This window comes from Neodiprion lecontei, chromosome 2, assembly GCF_021901455.1.
Source record: "Neodiprion lecontei isolate iyNeoLeco1 chromosome 2, iyNeoLeco1.1, whole genome shotgun sequence".
Taxonomy (NCBI): domain Eukaryota; kingdom Metazoa; phylum Arthropoda; class Insecta; order Hymenoptera; family Diprionidae; genus Neodiprion; species Neodiprion lecontei.
This window is the reverse complement of record NC_060261.1, coordinates 8,507,524-8,523,578: the sequence shown is the minus strand read 5'-3', so window position 1 is coordinate 8,523,578 and position 16,055 is coordinate 8,507,524. Positions and strand designations below refer to the sequence as shown.

The 16,055-nt window shown below is 34.6% G+C and overlaps 1 protein-coding gene across 1 annotated transcript in view; it reads right to left on the bottom strand.

The window, feature by feature from the left end:
• Positions 1-563: 563 nt before the first annotated feature.
• LOC107221949 overlaps positions 564-16,055 on the bottom strand; it is a 29,048-nt gene continuing 13,556 nt past the window's right edge. The window contains exons 2-5 of the mRNA XM_046732394.1: positions 3,329-3,629; positions 3,051-3,203; positions 2,821-2,965; positions 564-2,008 (exon numbers count right to left, since the gene is read on the bottom strand). Of these exons, the coding sequence (XP_046588350.1) occupies positions 1,388-2,008; positions 2,821-2,965; positions 3,051-3,203; positions 3,329-3,629 (1,220 nt within the window). The 3' untranslated portion in view covers positions 564-1,387. The remainder of the gene's footprint in view (positions 2,009-2,820; positions 2,966-3,050; positions 3,204-3,328; positions 3,630-16,055) is intronic.

Sequence of the window (16,055 nt, the reverse complement as noted above, 5' to 3'; positions counted from 1 at the left end):
CTGGTTACTCACTCTAATCTTTTCACTACTTGGAAACAGGGTTTAATCAATTTCTTACCGATATTTACAACGTTACACATTTGAAAATTATTCGCAGTAATTTATGTCAGGATTGCTATCCATAGCGCATATCTTTTCTATGCCTTTTGCATGTTCGATGATTTCTTAGCACCGTGGACAATCAAATCAGTAATTATAGCGGGAATACGAATGAATGGAGAGGATCCAAGTAACCCGCCGCTATTCCAAAGTCTCTACGAATTGAAACAAAACTAAAGTAGAAGCTGTAGTTGGCATAGGAAATTTATCAGTATACATTGTAATTAGTTAAAAGTAAATTAATTCAATTTTGTCCAAGCAGAAAGTGCTAGAATAATCGTTTCTTTACGCACGATAATACATACGCCAAACGAATATACCGTTTCAGTTGTTGACCTGATAACTTCATTTTCATGTTTGATTAGAAAGCGTATTCGGGTTTGAAATCCGGCAGATGAATTCACTACGTTAGGTATCAGTAGGATAGTTCCATAATGAACATCGTTTATTAACTTATTTGGTAGTTTAATTTAATTCATTTATTTTCCATGTACATCCGCGTGAACAGATCGATATGCGTACGCGGTTTATTGCATATATTATGATCAATTATAACTAAACCTAATATTCATGCTTAAATATGAATTATTACATAAGTATATATACATCATTTTGTACAAAGAACCCGTCGACGGTCCTATAAGGTATACATATATTATATAAAAGAAGTAAACAAAATAGTAATCGCATTGCTTCACTGGGAAACATACCTATTTATAATATATAATTATACACATTTAATAAGTATACATGTAAAGATTCAGGTGTTACATAAAAAAAAAAAATGAGATTCAAATAACAGAAAAATGAAACTTTTCACATGAACAAGCAAAATTTTTGACACTCAATTGTCAAGAGGACGAATGTTGCGCTCTCAACGAAAATATATACTGACTAGTACACTAAATATACAGTAATATAAAACAATATAATATTCAGTAATTAAATATCAATCAATATTTATACAAAAGAAGTCCTATAATTATTTGGTATTTTCACTATTTCGTCGTATTATATAGTCCGATATGTCGAATAAGGCTGATCGAATGATTATAAGTTTCAACCAATTTGTTTGAATATTTAGTCAAAGGTTGAGACTAAGTTATTTAAAATCAGAACGTTATTGTCCCAACATTTGAAATAAATATCTGGGAAAAACAGCTAGAATCAATTTAATTTGAATTTCAACAAATATCACGGAAATATTCATCGACTCAACGATCACTGTGTTGAGTAGAATAGCTAATGGATATGTACGTTGTATGTATAACCCGCGACTGTCGGCGAATTATAACTCAGTAGTAATTTCGTCTTGAGGTCTGAATCCTAAAATAGTAAAATCGTCTACGAGGTAATCTCGATTCGGCAGCCAATCGGACAAAATAGTGTAATTGGCAGCTTCAACCGGCGACTGAAATTCCCACTGGGGGTTTAGTTCTCTGTCCAAAATACTGGACTCGGTTTCAATTCCGATGCTATCGCTCTGAGGTGAAGCAGCTCCCGAATTATAATTATGATTAAACGTAGATACAGCTAGCTCTTGTAGGTTCGAATTTGTATTCTGCCCTCGTTTCTGATCACCATAAACCAGGGGAACAGTTTGACCCAAAGTCGAGCCGTTTGGACTCAATTTTTCATTATAAACGCTACAGCTATTTTGCCCGAGGCTCGAGCCGATCGGGCTGTGATTATCTTTAGCATATCCTAAGCTCGAACCTGCCGGACTTATGCTAGATTTTTCACTTGCTTGAAACGTTGTTAGTGGCATATTTGCTTGGAATGTTGTGAGATTCGTGGGTGTTGCTCTAGGCTCATAAGGCTGTGTCTGTTGCGTGATTGCGATCGGCTGAGGCGGTGCTAGTGGAATTGAGTTCGCTGGTTGCTGAAGGAACGTTACCAGCTGGGCCACCTTGTGATTTAAAATGAAAAATACTGTTGCAGTACGTACAAATTACAACTGTACATCATATCATGCAGTTTCTCTGTAAAAAGTGAATAAAAAGTAGCTGATTTTCATCCAAGAGGGAGACCATCCAAATCGTATCCACTCTACGATCAACAATAGAGAGAAACTTCACAGGTGAAGTTGATGAAAGTAAAATAAAATTGACTTCTGAGAATATACATAGTTACATGAACAAGTTTGAAAATCGGCTCTTTTTACCCTTCGGTATTTACTATCGCAAGCAACTAATGAAACCCTAAATGATAAAATATTATTTCTACTAGTGTGTATCAGTTCAAAATATAATTTGTTCTTGATCTGAAGAAATTCATGCACCTTAGAAGGATGTACGTCTTATAATCAAAGAAACTTGCTGATAATACTGCAATTTTTATCTCGCAAATAGTTAATTTCAAAAATAATTGCCTTTTAATGTTTATACGCCTTGTCAAATGTTTTAGAAGTTGGATTAATCGTTTTAATATCTACAAGTGTTATTATCATGCCAGATGAAAAGTAATCAATTCAGTTTGGGGGGGGGGGGTCTACCAGGCACGACTGATAAATCTATTATTGGCAATAGGGTTTTAGTTTTGCAAACAAGAGATCGTTGCATGTTTATTATTCTCAGAGTTTAATTTTCATTCCGTGCGTGAAAACTCACCAAAGTATCTTACAGACTAGCATGTAAAGAATTCTGTACTTTAACATCATTGGAATAATCGCAATTCCTCGTTAGGTACTTCACCTTCTTCATACCTAACAACGCTACCTACCTCAGGTGAACTGTGCCTTTTGTATCGTCGCAATAACCTTTCAGCCCAAGCCAAAAGCCTCTGCCAGTCGTCAGGGGGAAAAGGAATCTCGTCGTCTCTTCTGTTGACGAGAACCAAAATTCTTGCCAGATCACGAAGCACTGGCCTGTAATGCAAAGACGACATAAGATTCACATCGACCATCGCCATTCTACATGATAGCGTGTAAAAGTTATATTTTGTCAGTATACCTGTAGGCTTGAACACCTACAGCACCATCTCCATTGTTACCGGCATAATATATTTCTCTAACTTGTCTTCTGGTATCGTTTAGCATAGAGAGAAAAGTGTTTGCTTCACCCCTCAATGTCGCTAGATGCTTCAAAAACTCTCTTCGTTCAGCACTGTAAAATAATAAGATAATTAGAAGCAATCAAGCTGTTTCAATAATGTTTTTCAACCATTTCAATTGACTCGAGGAACTTTAATATGATAGTTTATTAAAGTTGACATCCATTCCTGAACTCACCTATCCTCAAATTGCTGTACTAGCTTTGCCGCCTTTCTTTTTCTTCTGTGGACAACTACGACGCCGCATAATATAATGAAGATGCATATCGTCGCCCCTGACACAACGCCGACCAATATTGCAACCTGACTTCCAGTTAGGCCAAACATGTAGTTGCTCTCTTTGCACACTTTGCCCATATAATCATCCTGAGTAAGCCAGCCCTCGGTGTACCCTGATGGACAAGTTTGAACGCAGGTACCTCGGTGAAGTATAGTACCTCCTCTGCATTTCACGCATCTCCCTTCTTTCATCACACATCCTGAAGCAAAAGTAGAAAACGCGTAAGTTATATTCCAATGTAAAAGTATTATATATAATTCCAAGCGGGCGGTAAAATTAGTTTGAAACAAGAAATCAATATGAAGTTAGTTTTTTTTTTCTATACCGTTTCATAAAACTTTCTTCTGAGAATTCTCAATTCGGGATTGCGAATAATTTTATTGAATATACAGATGAATGAATAAACATTGTATAAAATTTTTTTTACAAACTTTTTCTATAACTACAGCTAGTTACGTATAATCGCTTTAAAATATTATAATTACTCATACGGATAAACTATGCCAAACTCAAGAAAAGAAAATCTACAATTTAGTTTATTCAGTAACAGAGACGGAACAATGAAGAAAGAATTTTCATCAACTCTATAATCGTGAGATCAGAACAGAGTTCTAAGTTAAGCGGTAATTCAGTAGAACGGGTTGGGAATTCAAACGGAAGAAAGACGTAAGAGAAAAGGAGAAAAAAAAAAGAAAAAAACTATCAGGAGAGACAAGACAACGGTAAATCTTATTGACAGTCCTGATATACGGACTGCAGAGAGTTTGCTGAGCAGTTAAAAACCTTTTTTTTTTTCTTTCTTTTTCTCGCTGCTGCTGAAGAAAGAGAGAGAGAGAGAGAGAAAGGAAGAACGGAAGAGATAAAACTGAACCGAAAACAGATGACGCGGCTGCATTTTCTCAATTATGAAAATTGTCCTTAAATAAAGATAAAAAATAAAAAAAATATGCAACAGATGAGAAGATGTAAGAGCGATGCTTGTACGAAAAAAAAATTGAAAATGCCGCACCGCGTCATGGATTATCTGCGGAAATTGTGCTGAATGGAAATGAAGGGAAAGGGGAGTTCACATCTCGACTGTTGCATAGATAGAGGATGGATGGATGTGGGGGTGGGTGCAGTAAGACTTGCAGCAATGCTACCGGGTCAATCTTGACACGCTTGTTTTCACGATTCAGGCGATAAAAGGGGCCGACCTAACTACTGCAGCGGCGAGCTGAAAGAACTGTTCTCAACTTGGAGAATGTAAGGCTACAGTCGGTTAGGAGACCCACATATCGAGAAACCAGTAACCACATTCCTCGTCGTACACGTATGCGTTAAGACGAGAATGTGGTTGATATCTCGTCCGAGTGTATATAAGGTACATACATTGTACGACGGTTATTATATACACGTCGCCGTGTGTCCGTATACATATAGTATTTTTAAGAAATAATAACAAAAAAAAAAAGAAGAAAAAATAAAATATAAACAGTTACGGTGGGAGGCAATGTGGAGCAAATAGCGTACAGTATGTGAATAAATGTGGGTAAGAATTTTTGGCCCACTCCTCGAGGCTATCGGTTAACAATTTGAGCATGTCATTCGTTTCCGATCTCTTTTTAACGCGTTGATATAGGTATACATACCGAGCGGTTCTCTTGGAAGAACCGGATCGCGTGTTATTCTACTTGCTCAATTTTGATTGGCTGATATTCATTATCGATGAAGTTTGCCCGAAGCAAACCTTTGCTAACAGGAAAAAATTCCCTAGAAACGACCGATTGACAAGTGACAGTCAACCATAACCTCTCTGGTATCGGTCATTCTGCCTACCATGCTGGTAACATTTTTACGAAGTTGGCTACAGTTATGAAATAGACGAGTTACAACTGTCGAGCAGGCAGTGTTGCCAGAATAAGAGAATTCCTCCTAAATTTAGATGGAATTGGAAATTTGCGGAGGAATAATGAGGGGGAAAAACATCGAAGACGTTTTTCAAAAGGAATTTGAGGTATTGTCAGATTTACGCTCCGCTCGCCAACTTTTCCGTCTTTACTGGCTTTGTTTCTTATTTTTCTGTGCGACATGTACAGTGGAGCGAAAGGCGAAATTATATAGGTAAAGCAAATACCAGAATTGCTGGTAGAGTCGAGCATTTCAGATAAAGGGGCAGCTTATTCTTAGAGGTGGATTTTATTCGTACGTGCCAATTATACATATACGTCAAATTGTAGAAACTTGATTTAAGACTGTTTTGTCTGTGAAAAAATTGCGGAAGAAATTTAGGGGGATTTTGTTTGTGGGTTAAGAGAATCTAGGAGGATTTCAAAGTTTCCCTAGGGGATTTGTGCAGCAGCAGTCTGGCAACACTGCGAGCAGGTCCTTTCAAGAGAACCTCTCGGTATATGTAAGTACTCTTTCTGCAGCTCCTATGGGTACAATATAATACAAGACCGTTCTCTCGGATCACGAGATTATCACAGCAACCCTGAACTGATCTCTAAATGTCGGCGATTGTTTAGTCCGTACTTTACTGCAACAGTCAAGCGATCAGGCCGCATGAAACAGCTGGTGATATTTGAGCTTACAATTAGACTGTAAAATGGCCGTGGCCAGGATTTTCACCGATTTTCGTAATTCAGCGGGTCATTAAAACGAAAACGCCAGAATCAAACCAACTGTTCAATGAGTCTGAAGTTAGTAACGTTAGCGTAACGAAACATTGGGGGAAAAAAATCATTATTATGAAATATCGTAGTGACTTTGAAGTGGCTAAGTTTTAAAAACATGATTGACTTTTGCCTTATTGTAATTTACTGCGTTTCAGAGATTCCTAGAATTATGAAATAACGGGTTTTCCAAAACACGCATCATTACAATAACTTTATTAACTTTAGCCTCATACCAAATCAGCAAGAATTTCGCTTCCCGCAAGAATTACACAGTCGTGACGAAAAGTCCATTTCCGTTGTATGACGTCAGTGATTATCACTGTATTGCAGCTAAACGAAAATGAAATTTTTCCGGGTGTCTTTCAAGGATTTACAAACACGAACACGAAACACTGCGGTCCAAAGAAATGATCCGATTTCCAATGCGGCATTATTCAAATTGGGTCAAACTCGCCTAACACTATACAAGACAGTTTTGCCACTTTTATTGCTTTCCTTTGCTCTTTTCAAACTCGGCGTCATGACGTATTTGATGATCGTATTGAAGTTAGTAACGTTATCGTAACGAATCATGCTGAGGAAAAACCGTTATTTTGCGATTTGGGAATTGTCTGAAACTCAGTAAACCGTAATAAAACAAAACGCACTAGTATGTCGAAATCTTAGTTCCTTAAAAATCACTGTGAAATTTAAAAAATAGTAGTTTTTCCCCAAGTGTTTCGTTACGATAACGTGACTTACTTCAATCTCATAAAATTTGATGGATGTTCTGAATCTTCTTCTAACTTATCATTCACTTATCCATTACCTGCTGCGTATCGCACATATAATTTACCATAGCAAAGAAGTAGCAACAACACGCTGAATGCAAACTGAAGTGTATTTTTTCAGCTGTTTGAAGAATTTTCATTACACGTAAACGGATGCATGCGCATCTTACGCCATGACATATTCGCGTTCCTCAAGACTTGATGAATTGTGCTACATATATAGATATTTTAACTTTCACTCCACAGTCGCGTCTATGCGTATGTATGTACTTATAAGGATTTTGTGTTGTTATTTTTCTTTCGAGTGCACACCACGAGCCATAAATGCAGTGCAGTGAGAACCTTCCGGGTTTTGACAATTGCGAGAGAAAAAAAATTATTAACCGTCGTAGAGTTTTCCTTTAAGCTACAAAGCACGTTGCAGCAACGAAATATAACAATTTTCCTTTAATTATAGCGTTTCAGGTCTCTCGAATCTGGGTTTGCACGATTATAAGAACGCACACAATGCAGCACACATGTAACGGCATAATACAACAACACGCCGTCGTCAAACTGGGTTGAAAAATGCCCACAATTAACATCATCATCAGTTGTATCCGTACCCTTTCCCACGATTCATTAATTTTTACACTCTCTGATGTCCATCGCCTTACTCTCAGCGGACTGCAAAGTGTATTATGAACAATTCCAAGTTTGCCTCGCCCTGCTGCAGTACATGGCAGTTAATACTCTCATCGCATAATTTTTTTTTTACGTCGAATGTAATCCAGAACAATTCACGTTTACGTTACGAAACGAATATACATTAGAGAGATTAAAATCAGAGCAGTTGTTACAGAGTCCATAATATGAACTCCGTATACATAATAGTTAGTTCTCTTGGAGTTTCGACTCGGGTAGTAGAATCTGTGCAGTTTGATACGCCATTCGCCCGAAAACATCGTCTGTTGGAAATTTTCTTTTTTTTTTTTTCTTACTATCTTCCTTTTTAGAATACTGCTAGATTATGATAAAAGAAAAACTGCAGCGAATATGAATGAAAAATAAGATATGAAAGAAAGAAAGAAAGAAAGAAAGAAAGAAAGAAAGAAAGAAAGAAAGAAAGAAAGAAAGAAGGGTACGGAATAAACGAAATAAATATAATTATTGCGTATGTACGGTATAAGAATATTAAAAAAAGAAGGTGGTGGCGGATAATCGTGGAGTACAACTAACCGTGACCAGTGTATAATTGTTATCTGAAACCTGGGATCTTTCCACACTAGATACACTAACAAATTTATGTTGAAAATCAACGGGAGCAATGTGAAAAGGTTTTCTCGAGAGACGAATTATGTCAAAAATTTTAATTGGCTCCGCGGTTTCGAAACATTCAAACTCGCAGACGTATGTAGGTTGAGTGAGAATTTCGTATTTATACATTACACTTTGTACTGACAAATATAACACGTTTAAGTACTTTCGGTATAAATACATAGAATTAGGAGAAATCTTAACGACACGAAAATTTCCCGTCAACGATTTCGAAAGAGAAATTGATTTAGTTTTCTGTTTCTTTTTTTTTCTATTTTTTCCTCTTACGTATGTTCATAGAAAGTATGATTTACCAGTGAATTACGTCGCGTACACATAAAATATACTGATTTGAGCGATCATCTGTGACGGTTGAAGAATTGCTCCTGCAGGGATATAAATTGTTGAAGGAAACGTTCAACTCATGCACTGATTTCAGAATTTACATTGCTGGACATTACGATATACATTGAGAAAAATTTCATTTCTTACAGTAACAAACATCACGTTGTACGGAAGACCAGTTTATCGCTGATAACGTGATAAATATTAGATTTACGATAATTTTACAAGAGATCTTTTTTTCTAGAGCATGAAATTTCCTACGGAATAATCTCGGGGTTTTCAATAATTTTTTACATCATACGTAGCTTTCGGGTGCTTAGCAATTTTCTTTTAAAAAGATTTCAAATACATGCAACTTTCCATATAAAATTCGACTGTCGTCTGATTACTTTTTTGAGATGAACGCGACGTGATCCAAATAACAATCACCCGTACATACCACAACTTTGGAATCGTAATTATTTGCAAAATGACAAGATACACGATTTTCAATACGTTGAAAAGGAATAAAACTGAGGATGGAAAATACGATAACGATTAAAAGACGTGAATATTGAATCCCGTATCGAGGGCGCAGAGTACCGTTGCAACGTGGGAAACACACTTTAATATAACACCGTCATCACTTTGCGAATCAATAGCGACCGACGAGCGCAGAAGGAATATTTCATTTTGCCCGTAAAATACACAGAGTGTGTCGTATAATATATTACGCAATGCAATGTATCCGCGAGTACAAGTGTTCCGGTTTTAATATTTGTGTTAGTAGGTATATACGGAAGTAAAAAAATTTTTGCAAATGCAGTAAACAATAATTAACAACAACAACAACAACAAGAAAAACAACAAAAGTTTCCCCACATTTTCAATCATTAACTTCGGTATTGATTGCACGTAACAAGTAAATTATTCATTCCTCTATGAAACAATGTACAAAAGCAATATTTGTCGATGTTAAATTTAAAAAATAATTAAACAAATAAATAAATAAATACCACAGTGATCGTACAATAATGGTATAATAATAACCTTTCCTCGAAAATCATGTCGCTGCTTTTTCTTGTGTTTTAAGATTGGATTACACCGAGTTTAAAAATAAATATGTCACGTGTTTATACGTATGTATACATATATACGTATAGTGGAGAAGATATAGAGAAAGATATCGCTGCTGATGCGTGCTGCATAAGACACGTGTGACACGGATATAAACTCGATTTCCTATTACATGTACATAGATGTCATTTTATACATATATATATATATATATATATTCATATATATGCATATTTATGCACACACGCACACACACGTATATATATATATATACATATATATATATATATATTCATCCCCAGTGTTAATGTTTGTAAATTTTATGCCTTACGCTTATGTCACCCGACAGCCCGATGTCAATAGACATGGATATATGTTTGCGCAAGATTCAACGGTTCATCACGTAAGTGTTATTAATTAAATATATAATAATAATGATAAAATTATACATCAACAATTATATTATGAGTATAAATGACATTACGGCAGAAATTAATTTATCAAGTCTCAAGCACGTACACATTGAGTTTGGTTTGATTTTTTTTTTTTTAATGTTTTTAAAACACTCCATTGTACATGCAGCAGAATTTTTAGGTATATCTATACGTGCATGTTTTAAATTCTACCGCGTGCGTACCGCACTCTTTTGAAAACGTGAGAAAAACGAATAGAAAAGAAAAAAACGAAAAAAAATTAAACTCAAATTATACGCGATTAAAACTTAATTAATCAATTTCAGCCGTTACATCGTTTACCAATAACACGATTGTTGATGTGTAATTATTATTGGTAAATATAATTTGTTTACTCAACTATGTTTGATTATATATATATATATGTATATGACAAGTTAAATGAAACACAACGCAGCTGCAGCAGCGAAATTAACGAATAAACATATTCATGCATATTATTGTTGTTGTTATTATTATTATTATATAAAGTGAAATTAAACGTCGAGTCGAGTTGTACGGAGTAAATTAGACACCAGAAGGAATTAACTAATCGTAAGCCGAGGAAAAGAAATTAAGGATAAAACTTGCAGCGCCACGCCGACGACAATAAACGAAGGCCGGCGGCATCTGCTGCATCGCCTTGCGTTGCACCGACACTTGAAACTTATTTTATCTCCGCATCCGGGGACGACAGATGCGGCATTTTTTTGTCTCCTCTCTCTCCGTTTTTTTTTTTTTTTCTTCTTCTTCTTCTTCATTTCAGACACCGTACATCGCTTGGCGGGTTTGCGTGTAATTAATGGGTGCACATGAGCTTTTACTCGTAAAACTATACATGCATGTATGTAGGTGCATTACATAGTGTCGCATGCAAGTTTTTCTCTTCTAAGAATTCAACGCGTGCGGTTCGATTTTCATGTGTGTATTTGTGTGTGTGTGTGTGTAAAATCGAACGAAATGTACATTTATATTTATTTATATAATAGATCATTGTATGTACAAACTTTGCGTGAAATGTTATCTCGATATCTGACACTACGGTACAATACGACAATAAATAATCGAAATATATTGATGCGTATAAGATAAGCGATAATTCGATTCGGATCTAGATCATCTGGTCGTTGTCATTTTGTTCACGAATGATTGCAGGCAGTTCTATAACATTATACCTATAACGACGATAATTATCTCTAAAATGCTGATTTTTTATTGTTTTTTTCTTTCTTTTTTTTTTCATGTTATGGGATTGAAATTCCGAATCGTTTGGTGGCGAAACTTGAGGTAAAAAAGATCGAACTTTGTTGTTTCTTTAAAGTTTCATTACTTTACTTGGGTAATTCGGAATTACACGCTTTCGGAACTTTTCAAATTTCAAACCTCCATCCTCCCCCTCCCTCAATTACAAATAAAAAAAATACATTCTGTTTTTCCATCTTCTCTGTACCCACGTTACATGCAAACGTTGGGCGCAAATTTTAATACCATCAAATAAATAATTACACGCGTATGTACGATCAATACAACCATGTTTACATACTGAAATTACGTCGCCACAGGTCACGTGGCGTGAGAATAAAGAAAATAAATGTATTAGGCTTGTACGCTTAATCCCGTAGGGATACTTTGATACATAATTATTATAACATAACAAATTGATGCAGGCAGCAGCAGCAGCAGCAGCATCATCATCACCGCTCGCAAACTTACGTCATAATATACTGGATGGCCTTTGTCTCATCTTTTAATGGTGTATCAGTGTACAATTATATGTGTGTGTGTGTGTGTGTGTGTGTGTGTGTGTACATATATATATATATTATTTTTTATATTATTTATACATATAATATAAACGTATAAACGTATTTATCCGTGTTCCAGAATCGCACGATTCGCGTATCGATCCTACTATAACATAATATTTCTACTACACCAACAACGCACTGCGAATGCAGCTTCTTCGGCGTGCTGCGTGTTGTATAAATCGAGTAAACGACGAGTGTGCGAGCGTGTGTTTGTTTGTGTAAGGTATATAATTTATAGGATATACAACCTCAGGATCATGACTGTTGCTTGTTAATTACTTTTTACTACTTTACGGCGTGGATTTCACTTGATTGAGTCATCGCCAATTTCAGTTAAAAACAGACCATGTATCGAAACAAATAGACAAACAAACAAGAAAGCAAGAAATAGACACAAACACTGTTCGGAAACTGTGGAAAGAAGAAAAAGCGGCAAAAAAGAGGGGGGGGGGGGTTTAGAAAAAAAAAAGACGAAGAAGAATCACTCGTCATTTTTCACGCTCTCTCTCTCTCTCTCTCTCTCTGTCGTTATTATTGCTATTATTGTAATACAGTTGAGACTTGCGAGCAGTATCATTACATGACGATTATACGCGAAAAATATTTCGATTCGTTTATAATGCAAAGATGATTCTGGCAACTAATTTATACACGTATTATAGCTTGATTAATGATTTGCTTCAATGTTTTCATAAATCGAAGTTCATTTATCAGTTACATAAATATAAAAATCCTTCGTGCGATTAACATTATTTACGATGAACTTGGAATCAGCTTCACGGATGTACGAGGAACGATTGGTTTGATGATGATGACGATGGTGATTATAATAATAATAATAATAATAAATAAACAAAGACGCACAATGTATTATATATATACGTATATACGAGCATGTAACAATTACAATTACAATTATTATTCGTGAGTAAATACGTTTTATAATGAAAAAACATCGATGCATCATCCATCGATCGGAAAGATCTTTCCAATACGTTATTTATACAAAACGCCGCGGCATATTTACCACGATGAATGTCGTTTACATTCGCACTGTAAGCGCGTATATAATTATGATGATGATGATGATGGTTGTTGTTGTTGTTGTTGTTGTTATTGTTATTTTTGTTGTTATTATTATAAGATTAAGAAAGATGCTGTAATTTACAGCTGACGGTGATGACCTTCGATTTGAGAAAATACGAATGCGGCATATAATTTAAAGGCATTGCATATAGCGAATTATCGAAACAATAATCATAATGTGTTTGGAGTAAAGGACGTTTTCTTTTTTTTTTTTTTTTTTATTTTGGTATCCCCCTTAAAAGCAGCAGAATGAAACTTGCTAAATTTCACAAAATTGAACAGGAAAGATACAGAATAAAAGATAAAGAAAGAAAATACCGTTATTTCGAAAAAGTGTTATTGCCCGCGTTTGTTGAAAAGTGAAATAATTTTACGATTCCGATTTAAAAATATATTCGATTTAATTAACGCCGGCTGATTAATCATGCCATTGTTTTATTTAATTCACTCTATTGTCGTTATACCGGCAATAAGCCCAAGTTCAGAAAACAATCAAGTACGCGAAAATTAAATTGTCATTTATTCAAATATTATATACACATATTAGGGTGCCCTATATGTATTTACGGTGTTGAGGAATTTTTTCATTGAATAATAATAATAATAATATATATAAAAAAAAAACATCGTAGCAAGTTGTCTTTTTCTAAATTATACGGTGAAACTCGTAAGTATCACTAATATACGACGCAACTTGCAGATGCAAAATTGAAACGCGTGTCAAACGGGCAAAATTCGCTTTCGAGTTATTCCGGTATGTTACAAAGAATGTAATTGAAAGCGAAACGCGGACTCAGGATGTACGTATAACAATATATATATATATATATATATATGTAACGAAATAGCCAAAGTAGTTTGAACACTTTCTCGACTGTGCAGCACGTGTTTAAACATATATTGTACGTACGTACATGTGCATCGATATATGTGTCCAATTTACCGTTTTTTGTATGCGTATACAATATCCATATTCGAAAGTGAAGACAATTGATCGTTTGATCACGATTTTAAACTCTGCACTTAGTAAGAATGTCAATTTCTGTAAGACTTTTACAATTATCCTTCGATATTTAAACATAAAAAAAAAAAACAAAAATAAAATCAATAGTTTCGTTTCAACTATTCAAACTGTAATAAAATATGCATAAAGATTGTACACCTGCCATATAAACAACATACGTTCGAATGGACTAATTTTTCATTACGATTAAAATGATATTCGATGCGTTTTGGAACGACAGAGTCGAAGAAATTTAAAAAAAAAAGAAGAAGAAGAAGAAGAAGAAGAAGAAGAGAGTCGTTTTCTACCACGAAAACAAATATACGTTGCCATAAAATTCCTTACGGCACGTTTTTCTTTCAAATTTCCCGAACGGAAGTAAGAAATAAATAATATTTATAAAAAAAATTCGAACATCGTGACATTTGTAACGAATCATTGCGTGATAATTGTATAAGGCCGCTGCAGTGGCGAATTCTTATAATTTTCAATTCATCTTCATGAAGAATGATTGTTAGCATTCCAATCACGTAACGGAGATAAACCCACGACCAATTTTAGTATCTGGGCCACAGCGGCGTGTGTAAAATACAATAAATACGATACATACATACGTATATGTATGTATGTATAGGTATGTATATAAAACATATGTACGTACGAGAGAATGTGTATTAGCGCGGCATAAGCTAGCCGAGTGAAATTTATTGTTACGATGCATCTGCCGCTAGGGAATGAGAAACGAAAGATTCCAAGAATGTAATAAATCATATGTGACAATTTTGCAGAGTTGGAAAGAAAAGAGGATGAAAAAAAAAAAAAAAAAAAAGTTAAAAACTCATTACGAACGAAACTTTCGGCATTTTTACCAATGATTCTAAAAATATTTTTACTGACATTATCGTAACTGCAATTTACACACGCACACACACACACACATATATATATATATATTAGGCTGATTCAAAAAAAACGGCTAATTTTTTTTTTTCAAAATCCTCACATAAAAACTTCCGAGAAGGTGTGAAAAGACGCCTGTAAAAAGCAGAGCCCTTAATATTATTATTAAGAGGTCACGCATCGGGAATTTCTGTTTCCCGTTTAAATAACACAGGAATAAATTTTTTTAAATTTTGCAATTTCGTATTTGTGCAACGGCTCATTGAATTAGCGGACCAAAGCATATTTTTGTAGGAAATTTGACGCTCTACAAAAAAAGTCCTTACAAAGTTTTCGATAGTCACACTCCTTCAAAAGTTATTCGAGGTCAAAGTTGAACTTACAAAAAAATTCAATGTTTTTTTTTTTTCGATGATACTATGAACCTTTTCTCATTATTTTGTTATAAAGAGGATAGATTTCGGAACAATTACATTTCCAAATAGTCAAGTGCATCAGTTATGGATTCTCCATATAACATGTTTATTATTTAACATCGCATTTTTGTAAGGTAACTTTATATTGACTCGATGGGAAAATTAATGATTGAAAAAACCCAATTAGAGTAAGATATATTTATTAAATATATCTTTATAACAAAATAATGAGAAAAGATTCATAGTATCATCGAGAAAAAAAAAAAAACATTGAATTTTTTTGTAAGTTCAACTTTGACCTCGAATAACTTTTGAAGGAGTGTGACTATCGAAAACTTTGTAAGGACTTTTTTTGTAGAGCCTCAAATTTCCTACAAAAAAATGCTTTGGTCCGCTAATTCAATGAGCCGTTGCACAAATACGAAATTGCAAAATTTAAAAAAATTTATTCCTGTGTTATTTAAACGGGAAATAGAAATTCCCGATGCGCGACCTCTTAATAATAATATTAAGGGCTCTGCTTTTTACAGGCTTCTTTTCACACCTTCTCGGAAGTTTTTATGTGAGGATTTTGAAAAAAAAAAATTAGCCGTTTTTTTTGAATCAGCCTAATATATATATATATATTATGGAAGAGACAAAAGATACGTTATTAGGGAAAAAATAGAATAAATCGATAGAAATATTATGTGAAAAAGTTTGAACGAATGAGAAAATAATTAATCGAGGTAAGGAATTCTAAAACCAAACAGTTCCGATGTAAAAATAAAAGTGTTTGTTACGAGGCAACGTTTGAAAAGAAGAATTATTATTTTTCACCTTTGGAATGACGCAAA